Source organism: Oncorhynchus tshawytscha, linkage group LG08, assembly GCF_018296145.1.
Source record: "Oncorhynchus tshawytscha isolate Ot180627B linkage group LG08, Otsh_v2.0, whole genome shotgun sequence".
In the NCBI taxonomy this organism is placed as follows: Eukaryota; Metazoa; Chordata; class Actinopteri; order Salmoniformes; family Salmonidae; genus Oncorhynchus; species Oncorhynchus tshawytscha.
The window spans coordinates 3235193-3261619 of NC_056436.1; the positions used below are offsets into that span (position 1 = coordinate 3235193).

Genomic DNA, 26427 nt, shown 5'->3' on the forward strand with positions numbered 1-26427 from the left:
ATCTGCTTCCTAAATACAATGATACGTTTACCGGTAATGTTTTTATTGCAGAATGCTTCCTGAAAAACACTTTGAGCTATTTTGTGTGTGTGTGTGTGTGAGTCCAGTCAGGTATCGAGGACGGAGACATGTATGATGGCGCGTGGTGTGCTAAGTATGAGGACCAGCACCAGTGGCTGCAGGTGGATGCTCTGCGCCCCACGCTGTTCACAGGAGTCATCCTGCAGGGACGCAACTCCATCTGGAGGTAGGTCAGACAGGCCGGGTGCTGGCAGGGAGACCAGGAGTGGCAGGGGTGCTGGCAGGGGGACCAGGAGAGAAGGGGTGCTGGCAGGGGGACCAGGAGAAGAAGGGGTGCTGGCAGAGGAACCAGGAGAAGAAGAAGGGGTGCAGGCAGGGGACTAAGAGAAGAAGGTGTGCTGGCAGGGCAACCAGGAGAAGAAGGGGTGCTGGCAGGGGGACAAGGCGAAGAAGGGGTGCTGGCAGGGGGACCTGAGGAGAAGAAGGGGTGCAGGCAGGGGACCAGGGAGAAGAAGGGGTGCTGGCAGGGGGACCAGGAGTAGAAGGGGAGCTGGCAGGTGGACCAGGAGAAGAAGGGGTGCTGGCAGGGGGACCAGGAGAAGAAGGGGGCATCACAGGAGTCAACCCGCAGGGACGTAACTCCATCTGGACATAGGTCAGACAGGCCGGGTGCTGGGTGGGGGACCAGGAGAAGAAGGGTGCTGGCAGGTGGACCAGGAGAAGAAGGGGTGCTGACAGGGGGACCAGGAGAAGAAGGGGTGCTGGCAGGGGACCAGGAGAAGAAGGGGTGCTGGCAGGGGGACCTGAGGAGAAGAAGGGGTGCTGGCAGGGGGACCAGGAGTAGAAGGGGTGCTGGCAGGGGGACCTGAGGAGAAGAAGGGGTGCTGGCAGGTGGACCAGGAGAAGAAGGGGTGCTGGGTGGGGGACCAGGAGAAGAAGGGGTGCTGGCAGGGGGACCAGGAGTAGAAGGGGTGCTGGCAGGGGGACCTGAGGAGAAGAAGGGGTGCAGGCAGGGGGACCAGGAGTAGAAGGGGTGCTGGCAGGGGGACCAGGAGTAGAAGGGGTGCTGGCAGGGGACCAGGAGTAGAAGGGGTGCTGGCAGGGGGACCTGAGGAGAAGAAGGGGTGCAGGCAGGGGGACCAAGGGAAGAAGGTGTGCTGGCAGGGGGACCAGAAGAAGGAGGGGTGCTGGCAGGGCAACCAGGAGAAGAAGGGGTGCTGGCAGGGGGACAAGGGGAAGAAGGGGTGCTGGCAGGGGGACCAGGAGTAGAAGGGGGCATAGCCTACACCTAGAGACACTTAGTCGTGACTGGGATCTATGAATTTAGAGACGACCTAGTTAAAAAGGTCTGAATATTTATTAGGGTTATCCAGAGATATACTGTATATATATATATATATTACGGTATAGTGTATATGTATATGATGGTATTGAAAATCATACCGTGAGTACGGTATGTCTATATACTCCACTATACTGTATATCTGGTATGTCTATATACTCCACTATACCGTATATCTGGTATGTCTATATACTCCACTATACAGTTTATCTGGTATGTCTATATACTCCACTATACTGTATATCTGGTATGTCTATATACTCCACTATACTGTATATACGGTGTATATTATGTGTTGTGTAATCCTTGTTAATGTCTTTGTAGCTGGGACTGGGTTGAAACCTACAAAGTGCAGCTGAGTAACGACTCCGAGACCTGGAAGACCTGCATGAACGGAACAGAGGAGGCGGTGAGCCGTTCTGAAGGGTTGTGGCCTGTTGACGTTAAAGATACTGGAGAGGAAGCTGCTTAGTTAGTCCATTTGAGGAATATAAGATGTGTTCACTTTCCAAAAGTGATTTTTCTTTGTTCTGTAGGTTAAAAGAGGAGGCGGTGATTAATGTAATGATATGGATTCTAGCATGGCGTGTTGGCGTAGATCAGGGGAATTCAAATCCAAGCCTGAAGGGCCAGAATTACCACTGGTTTTCTCTCTGTTCACCCTCATGGTGTCCCAGGTCTAAATCAGTCCCCGATTAAAGGGGAATCACCCACCTGGTGTCCCAGGTCTAAATCAGTCCCCGATTAAAGGGGAATCACCCACCTGGTTTCCCAGGTCTAAATCAGTCCCTGATTAAAGGGGAATCAGCCACCTGGTGTCCCAGGTCTAAATCAGTCCCTGATTAGAGGGGAATCACCCACCTGGTGTCCCAGGTCTAAACCAGGCCCTGATTAGAGGGGAATCACCCACCTGGTGTCCCAGGTCTAAATCAGGCCCTGATTGGAGGGGAATCACCCACCTGGTGTCCCAGGTCTAAATCAGTCCCTGATTAAAGGGGAAGAATGAAAATCAGCCGTGGAACTAGCTTAGAGGTCCGGACTTGATTTGGCGTAGATAAATCAGCTTGTGGTCCAGAAGCCCAATTGATGTCAATCCATTTCAGGAGTAGAACAGGAGTTCATTGACTATTGAAGGGTAGACTGTTAGGATATAGATTTTTAAAATGCCAAAGCGCTCTTATGCCTTTACTTATTGGGCATCTCCATGTTAAAACAAGGAAAACAAGATTAAAGCTGAAACGTGTGTTGTTTCTGTAGATTAAAGCTGAAACGTGTGTTGTTTCTGTAGATTAAAGCTGAAACGTGTGTTGTTTCTGTAGATTAAAGCTGAAACGTGTGTTGTTTCTGTAGATTAAAGCTGAAACGTGTGTGTTGTTTCTGTAGATTAAAGCTGAAACGTGTGTGTTGTTTCTGTAGATTAAAGCTGAAACGTGTGTGTTGTTTCTGTAGGTGTTTGTTGGATCCCGAAATGAACCTGAGACACCCTATCTGGCCCTCTTCCCTCAGCCCGCGGTGGCTCGTTGGATCCGCATCAACCCCCAGACCTGGTACTGGAACGGGACAATCTGTCTCAGAGCAGAGGTACTGGGATGCCCCCTCCCAGGTGTGTTGTAATGGAACGATTGATCTGGCACACTGGCGCATGCGGAGACATATTTAGTTCGGCCTGACTTAAGTGTCATGTAAATTCAGAAACCTCAATGTTCAGAAAACTCAATGCTATGGGAGCCTGTATATGTTCTGTATATGTTCTGTATATGTATATGTTCTGTATATGTTCTGTATATGTTCTGTATATGTTCTATGCAGTAACGCTAGAGCAACGACACTACACTTGGAAGACGGGTTTACTACAAAGCAGGATCGATGATTTACCCAGCTAACTTTTATAAACATCCAGAAATAATTATTGATTTTCTGGTTAATAAGAAAGATAAACGTAGATCTGTGTTTTTAGATCATGCTCGTTGGGTTTTTAGGTCATGCTCGTTGGGTTTTTAGGACATGCTCATTGTGTTTTTAGGCCATGCTCATTGTGTTTTTAGGCCATGCTCATTGTGTTTTTAGGCCATGCTCATTGTGTTTTTAGGCCATGCTCATTGTGTTTTTAGGACATGCTCATTGTGTTTTTAGGTCATGCTCATTGTGTTTTTAGATCATGCTCATTGTGTTTTTAGGCCATGCTCATTGTTTTTTAGGCCATGTTTTTTTTGTGTTTTTAGGCCATGGCCATGCTCATTGTGTTTTTAGGTCTCATGCTCATTATGTTTTTAGGCCATGCTCGTTGTGTTTTTAGGCCATGCTCATTGTGTTTTTAGGTCATGCTCATTATGTTTTTAGGCCATGCTCATTGGTTTTTTAGGTCATGCTCGTTGTGTTTTTAGGCCATGCTCATTGTGTTTTTAGGTCATGCTCATTGTGTTTTTTGTGTTTTTAGGCCATGCTCATTGTGTTTTTAGGCCATGCTCATTGTGTTTTTAGGCCATGCTCATTGTGTTTTTAGGCCATGCTCATTGTGTTTTTAGGCCATGCTCATTGTGTTTTTAGGCCATGCTCATTGTGTTTTTAGGCCATGCTCATTGTGTTTTTAGGCCATGCTCGTTGTGTTTTTTAGGCCATGCTCATTGTGTTTTTTTTTAGGCCATGCTCATTGTGTTTTTAGGCCATGCTTGTGTTTTTAGCCATGCTCATTGTGTTTTTAGGCCATGCTCATTGTGTTTTTTAGGCCATGCTCGTTGTGTTTTTAGGCCATGCTCATTGTGTTTTTAGGCCATGCTCATTGTGTTTTTAGGCCATGCTCATTGTGTTTTTAGGCCATGCTCATTGTGTTTTTAGGCCATGCTCATTGTGTTTTTTAGGTCATGCTCATTGTGTTTTTAGGTCATGCTCATTGTGTTTTTAGGCCATGCTCATTGTGTTTTTAGGCATTTCTTGTTTTTAGGCCATGCTCATTGTGTTTTTAGGCCATGCTCATTGTGTTTTTAGGTCATGCTCATTGTGTTTTTAGGCCATGCTCATTGTGTTTTTAGGCCATGCTCATTGTGTTTTTTAGGCCATGCTCATTGTGTTTTTAGGCCATGCTCATTGTGTTTTTAGGCCATGCTCATGCTCATTGTGTTTTTAGGCCATGCTCGTGTTTTTAGGCCATGTGTTTTTAGGCCATGCTCATTGTGTTTTTAGGCCATGCTCATTGTGTTTTTCGGCCATGCTCATTGTGTTTTTAGGCCATGCTCATTGTGTTTTTAGGCCATGCTCATTGTGTTTTTAGGCCATGCTCATTGTGTTTTTAGGCCATGCTCATTGTGTTTTTAGGCCATGCTCGTTGTGTTTTTAGGCCATGCTCATTGTGTTTTTAGGCCATGCTCATTGTGTTTTTAGGCCATGCTCATTGTGTTTTTAGGTCATGCTCATCGTGTTTTTAGGCCATGCTCATTGTGTTTTTAGGCCCTGCTCATTGTGTTTTTAGGCCATGCTCGTTGTGTTTTTAGGCCATGCTCATTGTGTTTTTAGGCCATGCTCATTGTGTTTTTAGGCCATGCTCGTTATGTTTTTAGGCCATGCTCATTGTCTTTTAGTTGTTCGAGTCAATTAGACCATGCCCATTTCAAGATTATCTTTCAAAAAAATATTAAATTATTTCAGAATATTTAGGCAAGTTAGCTGGCTAACTCATCAAACATGCTTTGTAGTATACCCATCCAGGTAGTGCATTCTGGCAGGCTTATCCCCTGGTAAAGCAACTACTGTCATGGTATCAACAGCCTGGTAGGCTTATCCCCTGGTAAAGCAACTACTGTCATGGTATCAACCGCCTGGCAGGCTTATCCCCTGGTAAAGCAACTACTGTCATGGTATCAATAGCCTGGCAGTTTTATCCCCTGGTAAAACAACTACTGTCATGGTATCAACAGCCTGGCAGGCTTATCCCCTGGTAAAACAACTACTGTCATGGTATCAACAGCCTATTTAAAACTATTTTGGGATAGGGGGCAGCATTTTCACATTTGGATGAATAGCGTGCCCAGAGTGAACTGCCTACTACTCAGTCCCGGATGCTAATATATGCATATTATTATTAGTATTGGATAGAAAACCCTCTGAAGTTTCTAAAACTGTTTGAATGATGTCTGTGAGTATAACAGAACTCATATGGCAGGCGGAAACCTGAGAAAAATCCAACCAGGAAGTGGGACATGTTAGGTTAGTAGTTTTTCAAAGCTTGGCCTACTGAATACACAATGGGATATGGATAAAGTTGCACTTCCTACGGCTTCCACTAGATGGCAATCGTCTTTAGAAACTTGAATGAGGATTCTACTATAAAGGAGGTGCTCATGAGACCTGTTTGAGTCAGTGGTCTGGCATAGTGCCTCGGTCTCATGACGCGCGCTCCCGACAGAGTTACCTCTCGTTCCAGTGCTTTTCTTCAGACATAGGTATTCACCGGTTGGAACATTTTTGATGTTTTATGTTAACAACATCCTAAAGATTGATTCCATACATTGTTTGACATGTTTCTAAAGGACTGTAACGGAACTTTTCAAGTTTTTGTCTGGACGAATTGCATGAAGATGGATTGCTGGGCTGAACACGCTAACAACAAGTGGCTATTTGGACATAAATGATGAACTTTATGGAACAAATCAGTCATGTATTGTCGAACTGGGATTCCTGGGAGTGCCTTCTGATGAAGATCATCAAAGGTAAGAGAAATAACACTATAAATATTCAAACTTCTGTTGACTCCAAAATGGTGGATATTTCTCTGGCTGGTTTGGGCTCTGAGCGCCGTTCTCAGATTATGCTTTTTCCTTTAAGTTTTTTAAAAATCTGACACAGCGGTTGCATTAAGGAGAAGTCTATCTTTAATTCTGTGAATAACAGTTGTATCGTTTATCAATGTTTATTATGAGTATTTCTGCAAAATCACCAGATGTTTTGGAATCACAACATTACTGCATGTAACGCGCCAATGTAAACTGAGATTTTTGGATATAAATATGCACATTATCGAACAAAACATACATGTATTGTGTAACATGATGTCCTATGAGTGTCATCTGATGAAGATAATCAAAGGTTAGTGATTAATTCTATCTATATTTCTGCTTTTTGTGACTCCTATCTTTGGCTGGAAAAATGGATGTGTTTTTTTTTACTTGGCTATGACCTAACATAATCATATGTTGTGCTTTCGCTGTAAAGCATTTTTGAAATCGGTCAAATCGGTCAAAGATGGGTAGATTAACAAGATGTTTATCTTTCATTTGCTGTATTGGACTTGTTAATGTGTGAAAGTCACATATTTAAAAATAATAATAATAATTGAGAAAGGTTAAACCAGGTGGTGCATTCTGGTAGGATTATCCCCTGGTACAACAACTACAGTCATGGTATCAACAGCCTGGTAGGCTTATCCCCTGGTACAACACCTACTGTCATGGTATCAACAGCCTAGTAGGCTTATCCCCTGGTACAACACCTACTGTCATGGTATCAACAGCCTATTTAAACCAGGTAGTGCATTCTGGCAGGCTTATCCCTTGATAAAACAACTACTGTCATGGTATCAACAGCCTGGCAGGCTTATCCCCTGGTACAACACCTACTGTCATGGTATCAACAGCCTATTTAAACCAGGTAGTACATTCTGGTAGGCTTATCCCCTGGTACAACAACTACTGTCATGGTATCAACAGCCTATTTAAACCAGTGTGTTGTCATTTAACTCTACACACTGGGCTTGTAAAGTAGCATGTTACAGGGTTTGGGTCAATTCCATTTCAAATCCAGTCACTTCAGAATTGTAAACCATTGAAAAGAATTGAAGTTGTAAGGTCAGTGTATGTCCTGAATTGACTGGTACCCCACACCCTGGCATGTCATCTTGACCCTGGTCAAGGACACACAGAGATCTTATCAACCCGGCCTTCATTCTCTTAGATCCGGACAACGTTTGGCAACACTTCTCTGAAAAACTGTCTGGCTCTAAAGATAACCTGGACTTCAGACACCACAACTACAAGGAGATGAGGAAGGTGAGATCTCACACGCTCTCTCTCACTCACTCACTCACTCACTTACTCACTCACTCACTCACTCACTCACTCACTCACTCACTCACTCACTCACTCACTCACTCACTCACTCACTCACACACACACACACACACACACACACACACACACCCACACACACACACACACACACACACAGCTGTCCTACCTGTACCTGTCCTCTGTATGTGTAAGTGCTTATCCAATATCTCTTTATTTAAAAACACGTATTTAGTGCTTATCCAATAAAAACACAGAATTTTACTGTCCAATGAGGTCCCACCACTGATGTGTGTCTGTCTTCTCTGCAGCTGATGAAGGCTGTGAATGAAGAATGCCCTCGTATCACTCGTATCTACACCATTGGGAAGAGCTACACCGGACTGAAGCTGTACGTCATGGAGATCTCTGATAACCCCGGAAAACATGAACTAGGTCAGAAAGATGTCTTCACTGGCACCCTATTCCCTATATAGTGCATTACTTCTTATTTTTTGCCAGGGCCCATAGGGACCACACTGGGACTAAACAGCTGTAACGTTCATGAAGCCCTGAGAACAGGGCTTCATAAACAGCTCTGAGAACAGGGCTTCATGAACAGCTCTGGGAACAGGGCTTCATGAACAGCTCTGGGAACAGGGCTTCATAAAGGGTAGAAGTCAACCCCTCTGGCTGTGTGTGTGTGTGTGTGTGTGTGTGTGTGTGTGTGTGTGTGTGTGTGTGTGTGTGTGTGTGTGTGTGTGTGTGTGTGTGTGTGTGTGTGTGTGTTACTGTGTGTGCCTGGCATGCCTGACAAAGCTGTTTATCCTCAGACAGTCTGCCAAGTATTTCTGCAGGGTTCTGTGGGTTATTGGAGCAGTTTTCAGAGAGAAAACACACACACTGCTGTTTTCAGAGAGAGGAGGCCTCTCTTATATCAACAAATGGATAATGATTTCAAGTGAAGACCAAGCAGCACAAGACAGATTCCTCGGTCACCATCGTTTGTATCGGTAGAAATGTCCCTCCCTAGTCAGTTCTAGATATATATTCACAGTCTCTTTTTACTTCTGCAAAAATATACAAGTGAAAAACTACTTTCGAGCTAGTCTTGAAAGACGAGTTATATAAACAGATTGTTTTAGAAAAGGAAAAGCTGCTCTCTCTAGTAGCTCCGATGCTTTCGTTTATTCACCAACGTTACAACAAGCTGTCTTCAACAGGGTTTCATGTCAACAGATTGGGAAATATCTACACTCTTAGATAAGAAAAGGATTCTAAGCAGAAACATACAGGGTTCTTCAGTTTGTCTCCATAGGGGATCCCTACATGGTGCTGGGTAGAACCCTCTTCTAGAACCCTGTATAAATGGTTTTTACCAAGAACCATTTTATCATCTAAAGGTTTAGTTCCACCAGCCTTAATACCCTTTAAAATTGTAACTATTTATTTAAAAGAAAGAGAGAAAAAAAAATACTATAAAATGTTTATTTGGATTCAGAAGAGTTGTATGTAGAACCTTATCTTTCCTAAGAATCATCAAAGAACCAATTCTTTAAAAAATAAAAATAAACTATTCTTACGATAAAAAAGGTTCTAGGTGGAACCCTTTACGCTACAAAGACACCTCATTTTCCAGAAAGGGTTCGTCCAATGAAAATAGTTATTGGTAGAACCCTATCCATCTGCGAAGAACCATTTTGGAAGAGCTGATATTGTTTTTGTTTTTTTTGTCGGTTTGAGATTCAAGGGTCATTTGATTCTCTACACTGGAGCCTGTTGTTTTGAATCAGGGCAGAGAAGAAAAGAGATCCTCGTGTGTTTTTCATTAGAATCAGGAAGGACAAGAAAACGACAGGGAGCTTTAACAATAAGTACCTTATGATAGAAGGTAGAATACGAGAGCTGATGATACCTAATAAGGAGTGTTGATCAAATCACTTCCTGTCAATGTAATATTAATTCATTGTTCTGAAAGCCTGAACTGATCCTTAAATGGCCTTCTAGTCTGAGACACTTGATACATACAGCCCCCTTGGTTTAGTTTCTTTAGGTCTCTCTTCTCCCATCTGTACAGGATGTGTGTTGTTCGGCCACAGTGGTCCATTTTGTACACTTTGGCAGCCATAGCTGTAGCACACTGATCACTAGGAAACACACAGTGATTTCGGGACGTTTGAAAAGATCCCCAGAACGTCAATATATGCCTTCCTCAGCACGATTAAAACTATTCCCCAGCACTGGGTGCCAACTCGTGATGCTCGCAGACGGAGAGCGCTGCTCAGACCACCGCGCTAGCCGTTCACAAAATACTTCATGGTAATAGCGCGTCATTTTTTTATTATTTTGTTTTAAGCCTACGCCAAACTATAGTTCTGAACCACTCAGAATGAATACTGAAACTTAACCCTTTGAGTTGTTTCTGTTTTAAACCTGTAACCAAGCAGAATTAACCCTGTAACCATGGAGAATTAACCCTGTAACCATGGAGAATTAACCCTGTAACCAAGCAGAATTAACCCTGTAACCATGCAGAATTAACCCTGTAACCAAGTAGATTAACCCTGTAACCAAGCAGAATTAACCTTGTAACCAAGCAGAATTAACCCTGTAACCATGCAGAATTAATCCTGTAACCAAGCAGAATTTACCCTGTAACCATGGTGAATTAACCCTGTAACCAAGCAGAATTAACCCTGTAACCAAGTAGAATTAACCCTGTAACCAAGCAGAATTTACCCTGTAACCAAGCAGAATTAACCCTGTAACCAAGCAGAATTAACCCTGTAACCATGGAGAATTAACCCTGTAACCATGCAGAATTAATACTGTAACCAAGCAGAATTAACCCTGTAACCAAGTAGAATTAACCCTGGAACCAAGCAGCATTAACCCTGTAACCATGGAGAATGAACCCTGTAACCATGGTGAATTAACCCTGGAACCAAGCAGAATTAACCCTGGAACCATGGTGAATTAACCCTGTAACCATGGTGAATTAACCCTGTAACCAAGCAGAATTAACCCTGTAACCAAGCAGAATTAACCCTGTAACCAAGCAGAATAACCCTGTAACCATGGAGAATTAACCCTGTAACCATGGTGAATTAACCCTGTAACCAAGCAGAATTAACCCTGTAACCAAGCAGAATTAACCCTGTAACCAAGCAGAATTAACCCTGTAACCATGGAGAATTAACCCTGTAACCATGGTGAATTAACCCTGTAACCAAGCAGAATTAACCCTGTAACCAAGCAGAATTAACCCTGTAACCATGGAGAATTAACCCTGTAACCAAGCAGAATTAACCCTGTAACCAAGCAGAATTAACCCTGTAACCAAGCAGAATTAACCCTGTAACCAAGCAGAATTAACCCTGTAACCAAGCAGAATTAACCCTGTAACCAAGCAGAATTAATACTGTAACCAAGCAGAATTAACCCTGTAACCAAGCAGCATTAACCCTGTAACCATGGAGAATTAACCTTGTAACCAAGCAGAATTAACCCTGTAACCAAGCAGCATTAACCCTGTAACCATGGAGAATTAACCTTGTAACCAAGCAGAATTAACCCTGTAACCAAGCAGAATTAACCCTGTAACCAAGCAGAATTAACCCTGTAACCTTGCAAAATTAACGCGTCAAAAATAGACATTCATCCATAATGCGTTGAATTTCGAAGGGGAAACTATGAGATCTTGTTGAGCTGGAGTCACTGCCCAACACAATAATGAAAGCTTGGAAGCTTTATCAAGTAGAAAGAATGCATTGCTGATGTTGACGTCATGACAACAAAATCCTGCCTGGAGCAGAAGACCAATTTCCGTTGTTCACTGTAACATGGACAATAAAGTTGTATCGTATTCACATTGTAGAAACATCCCCTGTTCCACTGCAGGTGAGCCAGAGTTCCGCTATGTGGCAGGTATGCATGGCAACGAGGTGGTTGGCAGAGAGCTGGTGCTGAACCTCATGCAGTACATCTGTCGGGAGTTTAGACGAGGCAACCCACGCATCGTCCGTCTGGTGACCACCACACGTATCCACCTACTGCCGTCTATGAACCCTGATGGATATGAAACAGCCTTTGAAAAGGTAGGATGAGGGGTGGAGCAGGGGATAAGGGATGTATTGATTGATTGAATTATTGACTGGCTGACTGTGTAGTAATGGGAGATGTCGAAAAACTGCATTTCCTCACTGGTTGAAATCTGCCTCAAAGGACCATGGAAAGAGCACCACCTTGTGGTCAGAAAACTCTAGAGAGAGGACTCAGAACCTCCTCGTGATGACTTCATATTAGAACTCTAGAGAGAGGGCTCAGAACCTCCTCGTGATGACTTCATACTAGAACTCTAGAGAGAGGACTCAGAACCTCCATGTGATGACTTCATATTAGAACTTTAGAGAGAGGGCTCAGAACCTCCTCGTGATGACTTCATATTAGAACTCTAGAGAGAGGACTCAGAACCTCCATGTGATGACTTCATATTAGAACTCTAGAGAGAGGACTCAGAACCTCCTCGTGATGACTTCATATTAGAACTCTAGAGAGAGGACTCAGAACCTCCATGTGATGACTTCATATTAGAACTCTAGAGAGAGGACTCAGAACCTCCTCGTGATGACTTCATATTAGAACTCTAGAGAGAGGGCTCAGAACCTCCACGTGATGACTTCATATTAGAACTCTAGAGAGAGGACTCAGAACCTCCATGTGATGACTTCATATTAGAACTCTAGAGAGAGGACTCAGAACCTCCTCGTGATGACTTCATATTAGAACTCTAGAGAGAGGGCTCAGAACCTCCATGTGATGACTTCATATTAGAACTCTAGAGAGAGGACTCAGAACCTCCATGTGATGACTTCATATTAGAATAAGGAAGGGATGTAGGACATATTGATTGATCGATCGACTGACTGATCGATCGATTGTGTGATATTGAAAATAGCTTTAAACATGCATCTCAACTTAACTTCTCTCCAGGGGTCAGAGCTGGCAGGTTGGGCTCTGGGGCGCTACAGCTACGAGTGGGTCGATATGAACCACAACTTCCCCGACCTGAACAATATCATGTGGGACGCCAAGGAGAATGACACAGACATGGTTAAAACAGCCAACCACTACATCCCCATACCAGAGTACTACACTAAAGAGGATGCCTTCGTAAGTCCTGTACACTACACATCAACTCCACCACAGAGTATGACTCAACATTATGTTTTCAGTTTTATTCTTCCTGGTTTTACATTTGTTTTGTTTTTCCACTCTTAAAATTCCAATTGTTCATAGAGAAACAATGAAATTGGACGTGCTGAGTCAATGATTAAATCACACCTGAAAGGGAAAAAATAGTTCTGGCAGAAAACTGTATAATTCCCCTCTTAAGGATCGGAACCCTTTTTTTCCAATTTTATCCTAAAATGACATACCTGAATCTAACTGCCTGTAACTCAGGATCTGAAGCAAGGACATGCATATTCTTGATACCATTTAAAATGAAACACTTTGAAATTTGTGGAAATGTGAAATTAATGTAGATGAGAATATAACACATTAGATCTGGTAAAAGATAATACAAAGAAAAAAAACATGTGTTTTCACATTTTCTTTTCTCCATCAGCGTTTGAAATGCCATACATTAAGATAGGACCCTAGGTGTAATTTAAATGTTGTCCACAAGATGGCATCAGTGTGTGTACAAAGTGTCAGATTGATACAGTGAAGAATTACATTACTACACAATATTTTGGATAAAGTCTGCCAGGAGTTTGCCCAAATGTGCCGAATTGGTCAATATATTCATTTTCAACTACATAACTATAGAGAACATACATAAATGCTATGGTAATAAAAAATGTAAGTTTACACACTCCCAGAAATGTCATACATGATGGATCATTAGCTTATACACTAACATTCACACATCTAGATGTCCGGATGGGATGGGTTTGGAGCCAGAGACAACAGTGGGGTCAATCTGTAGAATATAAAACTGGATTTTATCAAACAAAACTATTCTACATTTTATCTCTGGGATCCTCAGGATGACCAATCAGAGCCAGATCACTGAATGTAAGTACATTATTTACCTTCAGAGGTGAATGTATCAAACCAGTTACCGTGACAAAAAGTGTTCTGTTCCTCAAACAATAGCATAGTATTATTTCACTGTAAAAGCTACAGTAAATTGGACAGTGCATTTACAGTAACACAAATTTAAGCTTTCTGCTCGTATAAGACATGTCTATGTCCTGGAAAGTTGGCTGTTGTATACAACATAATTCTAGTCACATTATCGCATATTGAGCAACAACCGTAGAAGTGTAAAAAGCCCGGACAATTTAAATTCCGCATAACGGCAGAAACATTTCATCAACTTTCCTGCTTCAGTTTGATGCCATATGACTGGTTTCACATTTGTCTCCAGAGATTATAAGGTAAACTAGAAATAAAATAATTGTCATTTATATTTACAATTCCCTTCTCCAAACAGATTACTAATTGACCTAGTTCTTATCAATAGTTCTTATCAATAGTTCTTATCAATAGTTCTTATCAATAGCTCTTATCAATAGTTCTTATCAATAGTTCTTATCAATAGCTCTTATCAATAGCTCTTATCAATAGCTCTTATCAATAGTTCTTATCAATAGCTCTTATCAATAGTTCTTATCAATAGCTCTTATCAAGAGGTAAATCACAGTCCATGGAGAAGGGTGTTATTTCTACAGTGAAAAATGAAGTAGATGCTTTTTCCACGTGGAACCAGAAGGTTCTCTAGACCTTGTTCATGGTTTCGTTGGTCGTAAAGGTGGAGGCCTTATCAGGGAATTAAGTCAAGGTCAGAATACGGCGTGTCTGTAGACCAGTGGAGGCTGCTGAGGGGAGGGCGGCTCATAATAATGTCTGGAATGAAGTCCATTCCTATGAGCCGTCTTCCCCTCAGCAGCCTCCACTGTTGTAGACACACCTCCTCCACACCTCCATTAATACAGTGTATCAGTAGACACACCTCCATTAATACAGTGTATCTGTAGACACACCTCCATTAATACAGTGTATCAGTAGACACGCCTCCACACCTCCATTAATACAGTGTATCTGTAGACACACCTCCATTAATACAGTGTATCTGTAGACACACCTCCTCCACATCTCCATTAAAACAGTGTATCAGTAGACACACCTCCATTAATACAGTGTATCAGTAGACACACCTCCTCCTCCACACCTCCATTAATACAGTGTATCTGTAGACACACCTCCATTAATACAGTGTATCAGTAGACACACCTCCATTAATACAGTGTATCTGTAGACACACCTCCATTAATACAGTGTATCAGTAGACACACCTCCTCCTCCACACCTCCATTAATACAGTGTATCTGTAGACACACCTCCATTAATACAGTGTATCAGTAGACACACCTCCATTAATACAGTGTATCTGTAGACACACCTCCATTAATACAGTGTATCAGTAGACACACCTCCATTAATACAGTGTATCAGTAGACACAGCTCCATTAATACAGTGTATCAGTAGACACACCTCCATTAATACAGTGTATCAGTAGACACACCTCCATTAATACAGTGTATCAGTAGACACAGCTCCATTAATACAGTGTATCAGTAGACACACCTCCATTAATACAGTGTATCAGTAGACACAGCTCCTCCACACCTCCATTAATACAGTGTATCAGTAGACACAGCTCCATTAATACAGTGTATCAGTAGACACACCTCCATTAATACAGTGTATCTATAGACACACCTCCTCCTCCACACCTCCATTAATACAGTGTATCTGTAGACACACCTCCATTAATACAGTGTATCTGTAGACACACCTCCATTAATACAGTGTATCAGTAGACACACCTCCATTAATACAGTGTATCAGTAGACACACCTCCATTAATACAGTGTATCAGTAGACACACCTCCTCCACCACACCTCCATTAATACAGTGTATCTGTAGACACACCTCCATTAATACAGTGTATCAGTAGACACACCTCCATTAATACAGTATATCAGTAGACACACCTCCATTAATACAGTGTATCTGTAGACACACCTCCTCCACAACTCCCTTAAAACAGTGTATCAGTAGACACACCTCCATTAATACAGTGTATCTATAGACACACCTCCTCCTCCACACCTCCATTAATACAGTATATCAGTAGACACACCTCCATTAATACAGTGTATCTGTAGACACACCTCCATTAATACAGTGTATCTGTAGACACACCTCCATTAATACAGTGTATCTGTAGACACACCTCCTCCTCCACACCTCCATTAATACAGTGTATCAGTAGACACACCTCCATTAATACAGTGTATCAGTAGACACACCTCCATTAATACAGTGTATTAGTAGACACACCTCCATTAATACAGTGTATCAGTAGACACACCTCCATTAATACAATGAAGAAACCTAGAGAGGAACCAGGCTATGAGGGGTGGCCAGTCCTCTTCTGGCTGTGCCGGGTGGAGATTATAACAGAACATGGCCAAGATGTACTGTCCCAGGCTGTCTGTACTGTCCCAGGCTGTCAGTACTGTCCCATGCTGTCAGTACTGTCCCAGGCTGTCTGTACTGTCCCAGGCTGTCAGTACTGTCCCATGCTGTCAGTACTGTCCCATGCTGTCTGTACTGTCCCATGCTGTCTGTACTGTCCCATGCTGTCTGTACTGTCCCAGGCTGTCAGTACTGTCCCAGGCTGTCAGTACTGTCCCATGCTGTCTGTACTGTCCCATGCTGTCAGTACTGTCCCAGGTTGTCAGTACTGTCCCATGCTGTCTGTACTGTCCCAGGCTGTCAGTACTGTCCCAGGCTGTCTGTACTGTCCCAGGCTGTCTGACATGTTCTTCTGTCCCAGGTGACCCCAGAGACACGTGTTACTAACATGTTCTTCTGTCCCAGGTGACCCCAGAGACACGTGTTACTAACATGTTCTTCTGTCCCAGGTGACCCCAGAGACACGTGTTACGAACATGTTCTTCTGTCCCAGGTGACCCTAGAGACACGTGTTACTAACATGTTCTTCTGTCCCAGGTGACCCTAGAGACACGTGTTACTAACATGTTCTTCTGTCCCAGGTGACCCCAGAGACACGTGCGGTCATCAGCTGGATGCAGGACATCCCCTTTGTCCTGAGTGCCAACCTCCACGGGGGAGAACTGGTGGTTACCTACCCCTTCGACTGCACCCGGGACTGGGCCCCTCAGGAAAACACCCCTACAGCCGACGATAGTTTCTTCCGCTGGCTGGCCACGGTCTACGCCTCCACCAACCTGGTCATGGCCAACCCTGATAGGAGGATCTGCCACTCTGAAGACTTCCAACAGCACAACAACATCATTAACGGAGGAGCCTGGCACACTGTCCCTGGGAGTCAGTAGTTCTCCTACATATTTATATATATATACAGTGGGGAGAACAAGTATTTGATTCACTGCCGATTTTGCAGGTTTTCCTACTTACAAAGCATGTAGAGGTCTGTAATTTTTTATCATAGGTACACTTCAACTGTGAGAGACGGAATCTAAAACAAAAATCCAGAAAATCACATTGTATGATTTTTAAGTAATTAATTAGCATTTTATTGCATGACATCAGTATTTGATACTTCAGAAAAGCAGAACTTAATATTTGGTACAGAAACTTTTGTTTGCAATTACAGAGATCATACGTTTCCTGTAGTTCTTGACCAGGTTTGCACACACTGCAGCAGGGATTTTGCACCTCTCCTCCATACAGACCTTCTCCAGATCCTTCAGGATTCGGGGCTGTCGCTGCAATACGGACTTTCAGCTCCCTCCAAAGATTTTCTATTGGGTTCAAGTCTGGAGACTGGCTAGGCCACTCCAGGACCTTGAGATGCTTCTTACGGAGTCACTCCTTAGTTGCCCTGGCTGTGTGTTTCGGATCGTTGTCATGCTGGAAGACCCAGCCACGACCCATCTTCAATGCTTTTACTGAGGGAAGGAGGTTGTTGGCCAAGATCTCGTGATACATGGCCCCATCCATCCTCTCCTCAATATGGTGCATATCGTCCTGTCCCCTTTGCAGAAAAGCATCCCCAAAGAATGATGTTTCCACCTCCATGCTTCACGGTTGGGATGGTGTTCTTGGGGTTGTACTCGTCCTTCTTCTTCCTCCAAACACAGCGAGTGGAGTTTAGACCAAAAAGCTCTATTTTTGTCTCATCAGACCACATGACCTTCTCCCATTCCTCCTCTGGATCATCCAGATGGTCATTGGCAAACTTCAGACGGGCCTGGACATGCGCTGGCTTGAGCAGGGGGGACCTTGCGTGCGCTGCAGGATTTTAATCCATGACGGCATAGTGTGTTACTAATGGTTTTCTTTGAGACTGTGGTCCCAGCTCTCTTCAGGTCATTGACCAGGTCCTGCCGTGTAGTTCTGGGCTGATCCCTCACCTTCCTTATGATCATTGATGCCCCACGAGGTCAGATCTTGCATGGAGCCCCAGACTGAGGGTGATTGACCGTCATCTTGAACATCTTTCATTTTCTAATAATTGCGCCAACAGTTGTTGCCTTCTCACCAAGCTGCTTGCCTATTGTCCTGTAGCCCATCCAAGCCTTGTGCAGGTCTACAATTTAACTCTGATGTCCTTACACAGCACTCTGGTCTTGGCCATTGTGGAGAGGCTGGAGTCTGTTTGATTGAGTGTGTGGACAGGTGTCTTTTATACAGGTAACGAGTTCAAACAGGTGCAGTTAATACAGGTAATGAGTGGAGAACAGGAGGGCTTCTTAAAGAAAAACTAACAGGTCTGTGAGAGCCGGAATTCTTACTGGTTGGTAGGTGATCAAATACTTATTATCATGCAATAAAATGCAAATTAATTATTTAAAAATCATACAATGAGATTTTCTGGATTTTTGTTTTAGATTCCGTCTCTCACAGTTGAAGTGTACCTATGATTAAAATTACAGACCTCTACATGCTTTGTAAGTAGGAAAACCTGCAAAATCGGCAGTGTATCAAATATATAATAATCAACACCGACCCTGGGAGTCAGTAGTTATATATATATATATATATATATATATATATATAATCAGGCCCTTATCAAAGACTATTTGTTTTTCATATGTTTTGTTACCATATTTTTGTCCCCCAGGTATGAATGACTTCAGCTACATGCACACTAACTGCTTCGAGGTGACGGTGGAGCTGTCGTGTGACAAGTTTCCTCATGCCAGCGAGCTTCCTACAGAGTGGGAGAACAACAAGGAGTCTCTGCTTGTCTACATGGAGCAGGTCTACTGTTCTTTACATGGATAATTTACCAAAGTTATACTGTATCAGAGTTATTCAAACTACTGCAAATGGCCCCAATTGGAAAGACTTCACTTGTAGAATACTGTCCTACTGCATATCCCAGCTCTCTCTTACCAGCTCTCCAATTTGTAGATATTTCCCTGATCATCTCTGTTTCTGATGTTCCCTGATCATCTCTGTTTCTGATGTTCCCTGATTATCTCTGTTTCTGATGTTCCCTGATCATCTCTGTTTCTCATGTTCCCTGATTATCTCTGTTTCTGATGTTCCCTGATCATCTCTGTTTCTGATGTTCCCTGATCATCTCTGTTTCTGATGTTCCCTGATTATCTCTGTTTCTGATGTTCCCTGATCATCTATGTTTCTCATGTTCTCTGATTATCTCTGTTTCTGATGTTCCCTGATCATCTCTGTTTCTCATGTTCCCTGATTATCTCTGTTTCTGATGTTCCCTGATTATCTCTGTTTCTGATGTTCCCTGACTATCTCTGTTTCTGATGTTCCCTGACGATCTCTGTCTCTGATGTTCTGTCCTTGCCTCTACCAGGTTCACAGAGGCATCAAGGGAGTGGTGAGAGACAAGATGACGAAGAAAGGCATTGCAGACGCCATTGTGAAAGTGGAAGACCTGGACCACGACATACGATCAGGTAGACGTAAGATTCTACAACGATTTACATGATGCACTACACTACACAGAAGAAACAGAAAAAGAATCGGCCATTTTTTCTGTTTACCTCGCACTGCTTGTATGTCAAATTCCTGCCAGCATCAATTTCTAACTGCTTGTTGTAGCAGACACAATGCTCCGTGCTAGGGATTTACGGTGTTACCGGCATAGCACACAAGGGGGTGCTGAAAACACAAGAAAAGCCCATTGGGCCTCTATTAACAGAATGCTAACAAAATGTGCACAATCTAATAGCGAAATCTCAGACGCTGAGATGCTAAACACGCGAAAACGAACATTGCAAAGACGGGCAAATCCAGCTCATAAAGTTATACAAGCATAGTTAGTAGCTACAGAATGTAAAGTTATAAAAGCATAGTTAGTAGCTACAGAATGTAAAGTTATACAAGCATAGTTAGTTTCTACAGAATGTAAAGTTACAAGCATAGCTAGTAGCTACAGAATGTAAAGTTATACAAGCATAGTTAGTAGCTACAGAATGTAAAGTTATACAAGCATAGCTAGTAGCTACAGAATGTAAAGTTATACAAACATAGCTAGTAGCTACAGAATGTCATTTTTTTAGGTGTGTGTTCAATTACAAGGGAAAGTAAATGAGAGAAGTTGTGATGCTTTTCTGAAGGACGAGAAGCTTGTGTCCACGGAGCAGAAGGGAGAAGAACAGAGGGGAAAAACGCTAACAGGAAGCACAGGGAAAAACGCTAACAGGAAGCACAGGGAAAAAAATGACAACTGTACAGACCTCATCTAGAGCTCCCTGACTACTGGCAGAAAGCCATTATAAGATATCTGATAACTTCATGTTAAATAATTAGACTGGCTCAACAGTTCTGGGGAACTACAGTAAACTTCATAATGTAACATAATATGACTGGCTCAACTGAACTACAGTAAGCTTCATGTACAATAATGAGACATGAAAAACGCAATCTTCTTTACCTCCTAACGTATTGCACAAGTTGACTGCAGGTACTTAAAAAGTAGCTACAAATATTCAAATTTATTGGAAAAACATCTAAGAAATATTTGACGGTATTGAAAAACCATCATGTGGCCTTTTCCAAATCAAATGAAATCAAATTTTATTTGTCACATGCGCCGAATACAACAGTGAAATGCTTACTTACACGCCCTTAATTAACCATCAATGCAGTTAAGAAAAAATGAGTGTAAAAGTATTTACTAAATTAACTAAATGTTAAGGGCTTGTAAGTAAGCATTTCCTAGTAAGGTCTACATCTGTTGAATTTGTGGGGATGACATCATCGATGCACTTATTGATGAAGCCAGTAACTGATGTGGTGGTGTACTCCTCCATGACATCAGAGGAATTCAGGAACATATTCCAGTCTGTGCTAGAAAAACAGTCCTATAGCTTAGCATCTGCGTCATCTGACCACCTCCATATTACTGAGTCACTGGTACTTCCTGCTTTAGTTTTTCCTTGTAAGCAGGAATCATATCTGACCATAGAATTATGGTCAGATATGCCAAATGGAGGGCGAAGGAGAGCTTTGTACGTGTCTCTGTGTGTGGAGTAAAGGTGGTCTAGAGTTTATTTCCCTCTAGTTGCACATGTGACAAGCTGGTAGAAATGAGGTAAAACAGATTTAAGTTTCCCTGCATTAATGTCTCTGGCCACTAGGAGCGCCGCTTCTGGATGACATTTTCTTGTTTGCTTATGGCCCTATACAGCTCGTTGATTGCAGTCTTAGTGCCAGCATCAGTTTGTGATAGTCAATAGACAGCTACGAAAAATAGAGATGAAAACTTTCTTGGTAGATAGTGTGATCTACAGCTTATCATAAGGTACTCTACCTCAGGCGAGGAAAACCTTGAGACTTCATTCATATTAGATTTCGTGCACCAGCTGTTATTGACAAATAGACACAGACCTCCACCCTTTGTCTTACCGGAGGCAGCTGTTATTGACCAATAGACACAGACCTCCACCCTTTGTCTTACCGGAGGCAGCTGTTATTGACCAATAGACACAGACCTCCACCCTTTGTCTTACCGGAGGCAGCTGTTATTGACCAATAGACACAGACCTCCACCCTTTGTCTTACCGGAGGCAGCTGTTATTGACCAATAGACACAGACCTCCACCCTTTGTCTTACTGGAGGGAGCTGTTCTATCTTGATGATGGAACTAAAACCCAGCCAGCTGTTATTGACCAATAGACACAGACCTCCACCCTTTGTCTTACCGGAGGCAGCTGTTATTGACCAATAGACACAGACCTCCACCCTTTGTCTTACCGGAGGCAGCTGTTATTGACCAATAGACACAGACCTCCACCCTTTGTCTTACCGGAGGCAGCTGTTATTGACCAATAGACACAGACCTCCACCCTTTGTCTTACCGGAGGCAGCTGTTATTGACCAATAGACACAGACCTCCACCCTTTGTCTTACCGGAGGCAGCTGTTATTGACCAATAGACACAGATCTCCACCCTTTGTCTTACCGGAGGCAGTTGTTCTATCTTGCTGATGGAACTAAAACCAGCTGCATATTATCCATGTTGTCGTTCAGCCAAGACTAGGTGAAACATAAGATATTACAGTTATTAAATGTCCCGTTGGTAGGATAGTCTTGATCGGCGCTCATCCATGTTGTTATCCAATGATAACATTAGCACGTTGGCTAATAGGACTGGCGGTAGAGGAGGGTTATCCACTAGCCGTCGGATTCTTACAAGGCACCCTGACCTACGACCCCTATATATCCGACTCTTCTACATGTGAATGTCGGGTGTCTGAAGTAAATCCTTTGTGTCCGACTCGTTAACGAAAAATGATTATTCCAGTACGAGGCGAGGAATCGCTGTTCTGACATCCAGAAGCTCTTTTCGGTCATAAGAGACTGTTATGTACAAAATAAGTTACAAACAAAGCGAAAAAACACACACGATAACACAATTGGTTAGGAGCCCCTAAAAACGGCAGCCATCTTCTCCGGAGCCGTTATTACATCAAATACGGTACATATACAATATACCGCCAAAACCCAGTCCGTGCTCTCTCTCGTATCTTCATTTAATTTACCCCTGGCTTCCATTTATTTTATTCTACTCCCAAGATGCAACAGTATCTTTAAAACGGATACTTTACGGTCTTTGTTACACCATTACATGTATCTCTTTAGTTTCTAGCTTGCACCATGTATTTTATTCTACTGTAAACATTAGTGTCTTTGTCATTGCATGAGTTTGTATCAGCTAGGTCCCCATCCCCCTTTAATTGTGGTATTATCGACAAAATATTTTTGATACATTTTCTGAATGAATGATCATGAGACTCTCCTGTGTATCTCCTTTAGCGGCTGATGGGGACTACTGGCGTCTGTTGAACCCCGGGGAATACAAAGTGACAGTGTGGGCGGAGGGATACTTTCCCTCCATGAGGCGATGCAACGTCGGGACCGAAGCACGCCCCACCATCTGTGACTTCATCTTGATCAAGACTCCACGGCAGAGGATGAACGAGATCCTAGCTAAAGGGGGGAGGTTACCCCAGGATCTACAACTGAAGCTGAGAGCACTGAGGCTCCGGAAACTAAGAGCCTCCACCAAGGCCATCAATCAGCGGAGGAAGCACAGCCGCAAGGCCAGGGGAACACGGTTCGCTAGGGCACCACGCCCTCTCACACCCCTGGCCTGAGAGACAGCGTCTCTAATGACACCCTATTCCCCACATGGCTCTGGTCAAAAGAAGTGCACTATAAAGGGAATAGGGTGCCATAGGGCTCTCTGGTCTAAAGTAGTTCACTATATAGGGAATAGGGTTCCATAGGGCTCTGGTCTAAAGTAGTGCACTATATAGAGAATAGGGTGCCATTTGGGACTCAACTTGAGGCTTTGAAACGACCGGGGTGTTTAAGATGGACTACATTGTAGTCAGCGACTACAGACAGACTGAAATACAAAACGTCAATGAGAAGTAATTTTTAGAAAGGTGATTTGTAAATCCGACTGCAATGTAGTCGATCTGAAACAAGACACAGCGGCTTCAACACAAGTCTGTATTCCCAGTGAATGTTATGATTTCAGATTTGAATAGCAGAGTAGTACAGGGAGATTTAATGTGCTCTAACTAGCTTGTTGGGACAGTGGTCAACATGGTCAGTTGTTTGTTAAAAAAAGGTAGAGAGATAATGTAGTTGATGAGGCTGTATCTTTATATTGGTAGGAATATTTCATACCTTCTAACTAGTTGTTTGGCTTGTTGGGAAAGTGGTCAACAGTAGCTAGGTTTCCATCCAATTGGCGACAGATTTTCATATGCAAATATATATATTTTAAATCTGCATAAAGAAAATCTGCATATTTTCCCACCAGTGGTGTTTCCACCAAACTGGATTGGTTGCGGATAAAACATCAGTCCGTGATAACGTAGTGCGCACAAATAGTACGTTTTCACTTAAAGGTTTTCACGTTACCGAATTAAAAATCAAAAGTTCAATGTTTTTTCCATCGCATTTTCAACTCGTGTCGATAGTTTGTTGCTCTGAATAGCACACGTACGTACTCTAGCCAACAGCTCGGGTAAAGCCATCTACATGATCAGATTATTATGGATCAGAGAGAAGATATGTTTGTTGTTGTCGACCCGGCAGTCAAGCATCGATCATCATGTCACCAGACTAAGGAACGTCCAGCTCACAGCATCCATTCACCACCCTGTGTTGTTCATCATAAATCAGTTCATCTGTAGCCTAATAAACTACATGGTTTCCCCGAGTCGTAGTGAGAGGACCACACGTCAATATCATCTCGTGACTCCCAACTTTTCTTTGATACGGTTCGATAGAAATTATATCAATATTTGCGCATAAAATACGCCATTTCTCGCATAATTTAAATTTTCCCGACAAAAAAAAAAGAAGATGTTTGTACTGAAACGACCTGTTTCCATCACAGTTTCAATTTGTCCATTTTTTGTTTTAATACGGTATGACTTTACTGAAATAGACACTGTGAATGGAAACGTGGTTAATGACAATAGGAGTCTGCAAGACGGCACAAATAGATCTGGGACCAGGCGTGTGAATATTCAGTTTAGTTTATCCTCGCCACTGGTCTTTAGTACAGCTGTTTTTACACTAACTATGAACAATATAGAAGAAGACCTTTTATGATGACGAGGGGAGGCCACGGCAGTATCAGCTGGTCTGATACGTTGTATATCATTGTGTGTTTTGACTATTTCATTAAAGGACAATTTGGGTAGAAAGAGTCGGGTCAATAATGTACTTGTTCAGAACCACTGAGAACTGTGATGAAAATTTGTGTTGTTTCCTCTTTTGCTGCGTAGGACCTGCTGTCAGTCTGAGGTTAAGGTTAGTATATTTATACACACACACACACACAGAGACGTGAAAGACAAACATAGAGGATTTTTAAAAACAAGGTAAAAAGGCAGAGCAAGGGGACTCCAGAGAAGAACAATGTATACAAAACAGATTGTTCAATTCATGTCAAGCTTCTGATACCCCTGAAGGAGAAGGTATCACACACACAGGCTCATTCCTCTAACTAATATGATCATGTGGAGTGAATGTGATTGAACTCAAATGCTGATATAGTGGGAAATTATTTGATTTAAAATACATTAGCAGAAGAATCAAATCTGAAAGAGCTTTGTCTTCCAGCACCACCTAGACACCCTCTGGGTATTACATCTTGTACCAGCACCACCTACAGACACCCTCTGGGTATTACATCCTGTACCAGCACCACCTAGACACCCTCTGGGTATTACATCCTGTACCAGCACCACCTAGACACCCTCTGGGTATTACATCCTGTACCAGCACCACCTAGACACCCTCTGGGTATTACATCCTGTACCAGCACCACCTAGACACCCTCTGGGTATTACATCCTGTACCAGCACCACCTAGACACCCTCTGGGTATTACATCCTGTACCAGCACCACCTAGACACCCTCTGGGTATTACATCCTGTACCAGCACCACCTAGACACCCTCTGGGTATTACATCCTGTACCAGAACCACCTAGACACCCTCTGGGTATTACATCCTGTACCAGCACCACCTAGACACCCTCTGGGTATTACATCCTGTACCAGCAACACCTAGACACCCTCTGGGTATTACATCCTGTACCAGAACCACCTAGACACCCTCTGGGTATTACATCCTGTACCAGAACCACCTAGACAGGACGGTATCTCTCCAGGAACAGGGTTGGAGATAAAACCTACAGGAGGGTATTTCTCCAGGAAGAGGTTTGAAGTTCAAACCTACAGGAGGGTATCTCTCTCCAGGGACAGGGTTGGAGTTCAAACCTACAGGAGGGTAGCTCTCCAGTAAAATCACTCTGGAGCAGGTTTTCATCAAGGATCTCTCTACTTTGCTTCATCCATCTTACCCTCAATCCTGACTAGTCGCCCACTCCCTGCCACTGAAAAACATCCACACATCATGATCAAATCAAAGTTTATTTGTCACGTGAGCCGAATACAAAGGGTGTAGGTAGACCTTACAGTGAAATGCTTACAAATGCTGCCATGATGCTGCCACCACCATGCTTCACTGTAGGGATGGTGCCAGGTTTCCTCCAGACGTGACGCTTGACATGCAGGCCAAAGAGTTCAATCTTGGTTTCCTCATACCAGAGAATCTTGTTTCTCATGGTCTGAGAGGCCTTTAGGTGCTTTTTGGCAAACTCCAAGCAGGCTGTCATGTGCCTTTTACTGAGAAGTGGCTACCGTCTGGCCACTCTACCATAAAGGCCTGATTGGTGGAGTGCTGCAGATATGGTTGTCCTTATGGAAGGTTCCCCCATTGCCACAGAGGAACTCTGGAGCTCTGTCAGAGTGACCATCGGGTTCTTGGTCACCTCCCTGACCAAGACCCTTCTTCCCCGATTGCTCAGTTCTAGGAAGAGTTTTGGTGGTTCTAAATATCTTCCATTTAAGAATGATGGAGGCCACTTTGTTTTTGGGGACCTTCAATG

General features: G+C 43.1%; 1 protein-coding gene across 1 annotated transcript in view; it reads left to right on the forward strand.

Annotated features, from left to right (window-relative positions):
• LOC112236795 (probable carboxypeptidase X1) overlaps nt 1-24673 on the forward strand; it is a 34389-nt gene extending 9716 nt beyond the window's left edge. The window contains exons 3-13 of the mRNA XM_042325073.1: nt 108-247; nt 1688-1772; nt 2813-2966; nt 7307-7401; nt 7731-7854; nt 11299-11495; nt 12391-12570; nt 16535-16829; nt 18589-18728; nt 19297-19399; nt 22765-24673. Coding sequence (XP_042181007.1) covers nt 108-247; nt 1688-1772; nt 2813-2966; nt 7307-7401; nt 7731-7854; nt 11299-11495; nt 12391-12570; nt 16535-16829; nt 18589-18728; nt 19297-19399; nt 22765-23105 — 1854 coding nt within the window. The 3' untranslated portion in view covers nt 23106-24673. The remainder of the gene's footprint in view (nt 1-107; nt 248-1687; nt 1773-2812; nt 2967-7306; nt 7402-7730; nt 7855-11298; nt 11496-12390; nt 12571-16534; nt 16830-18588; nt 18729-19296; nt 19400-22764) is intronic.
• Nucleotides 24674-26427: the final 1754 nt, after the last annotated feature.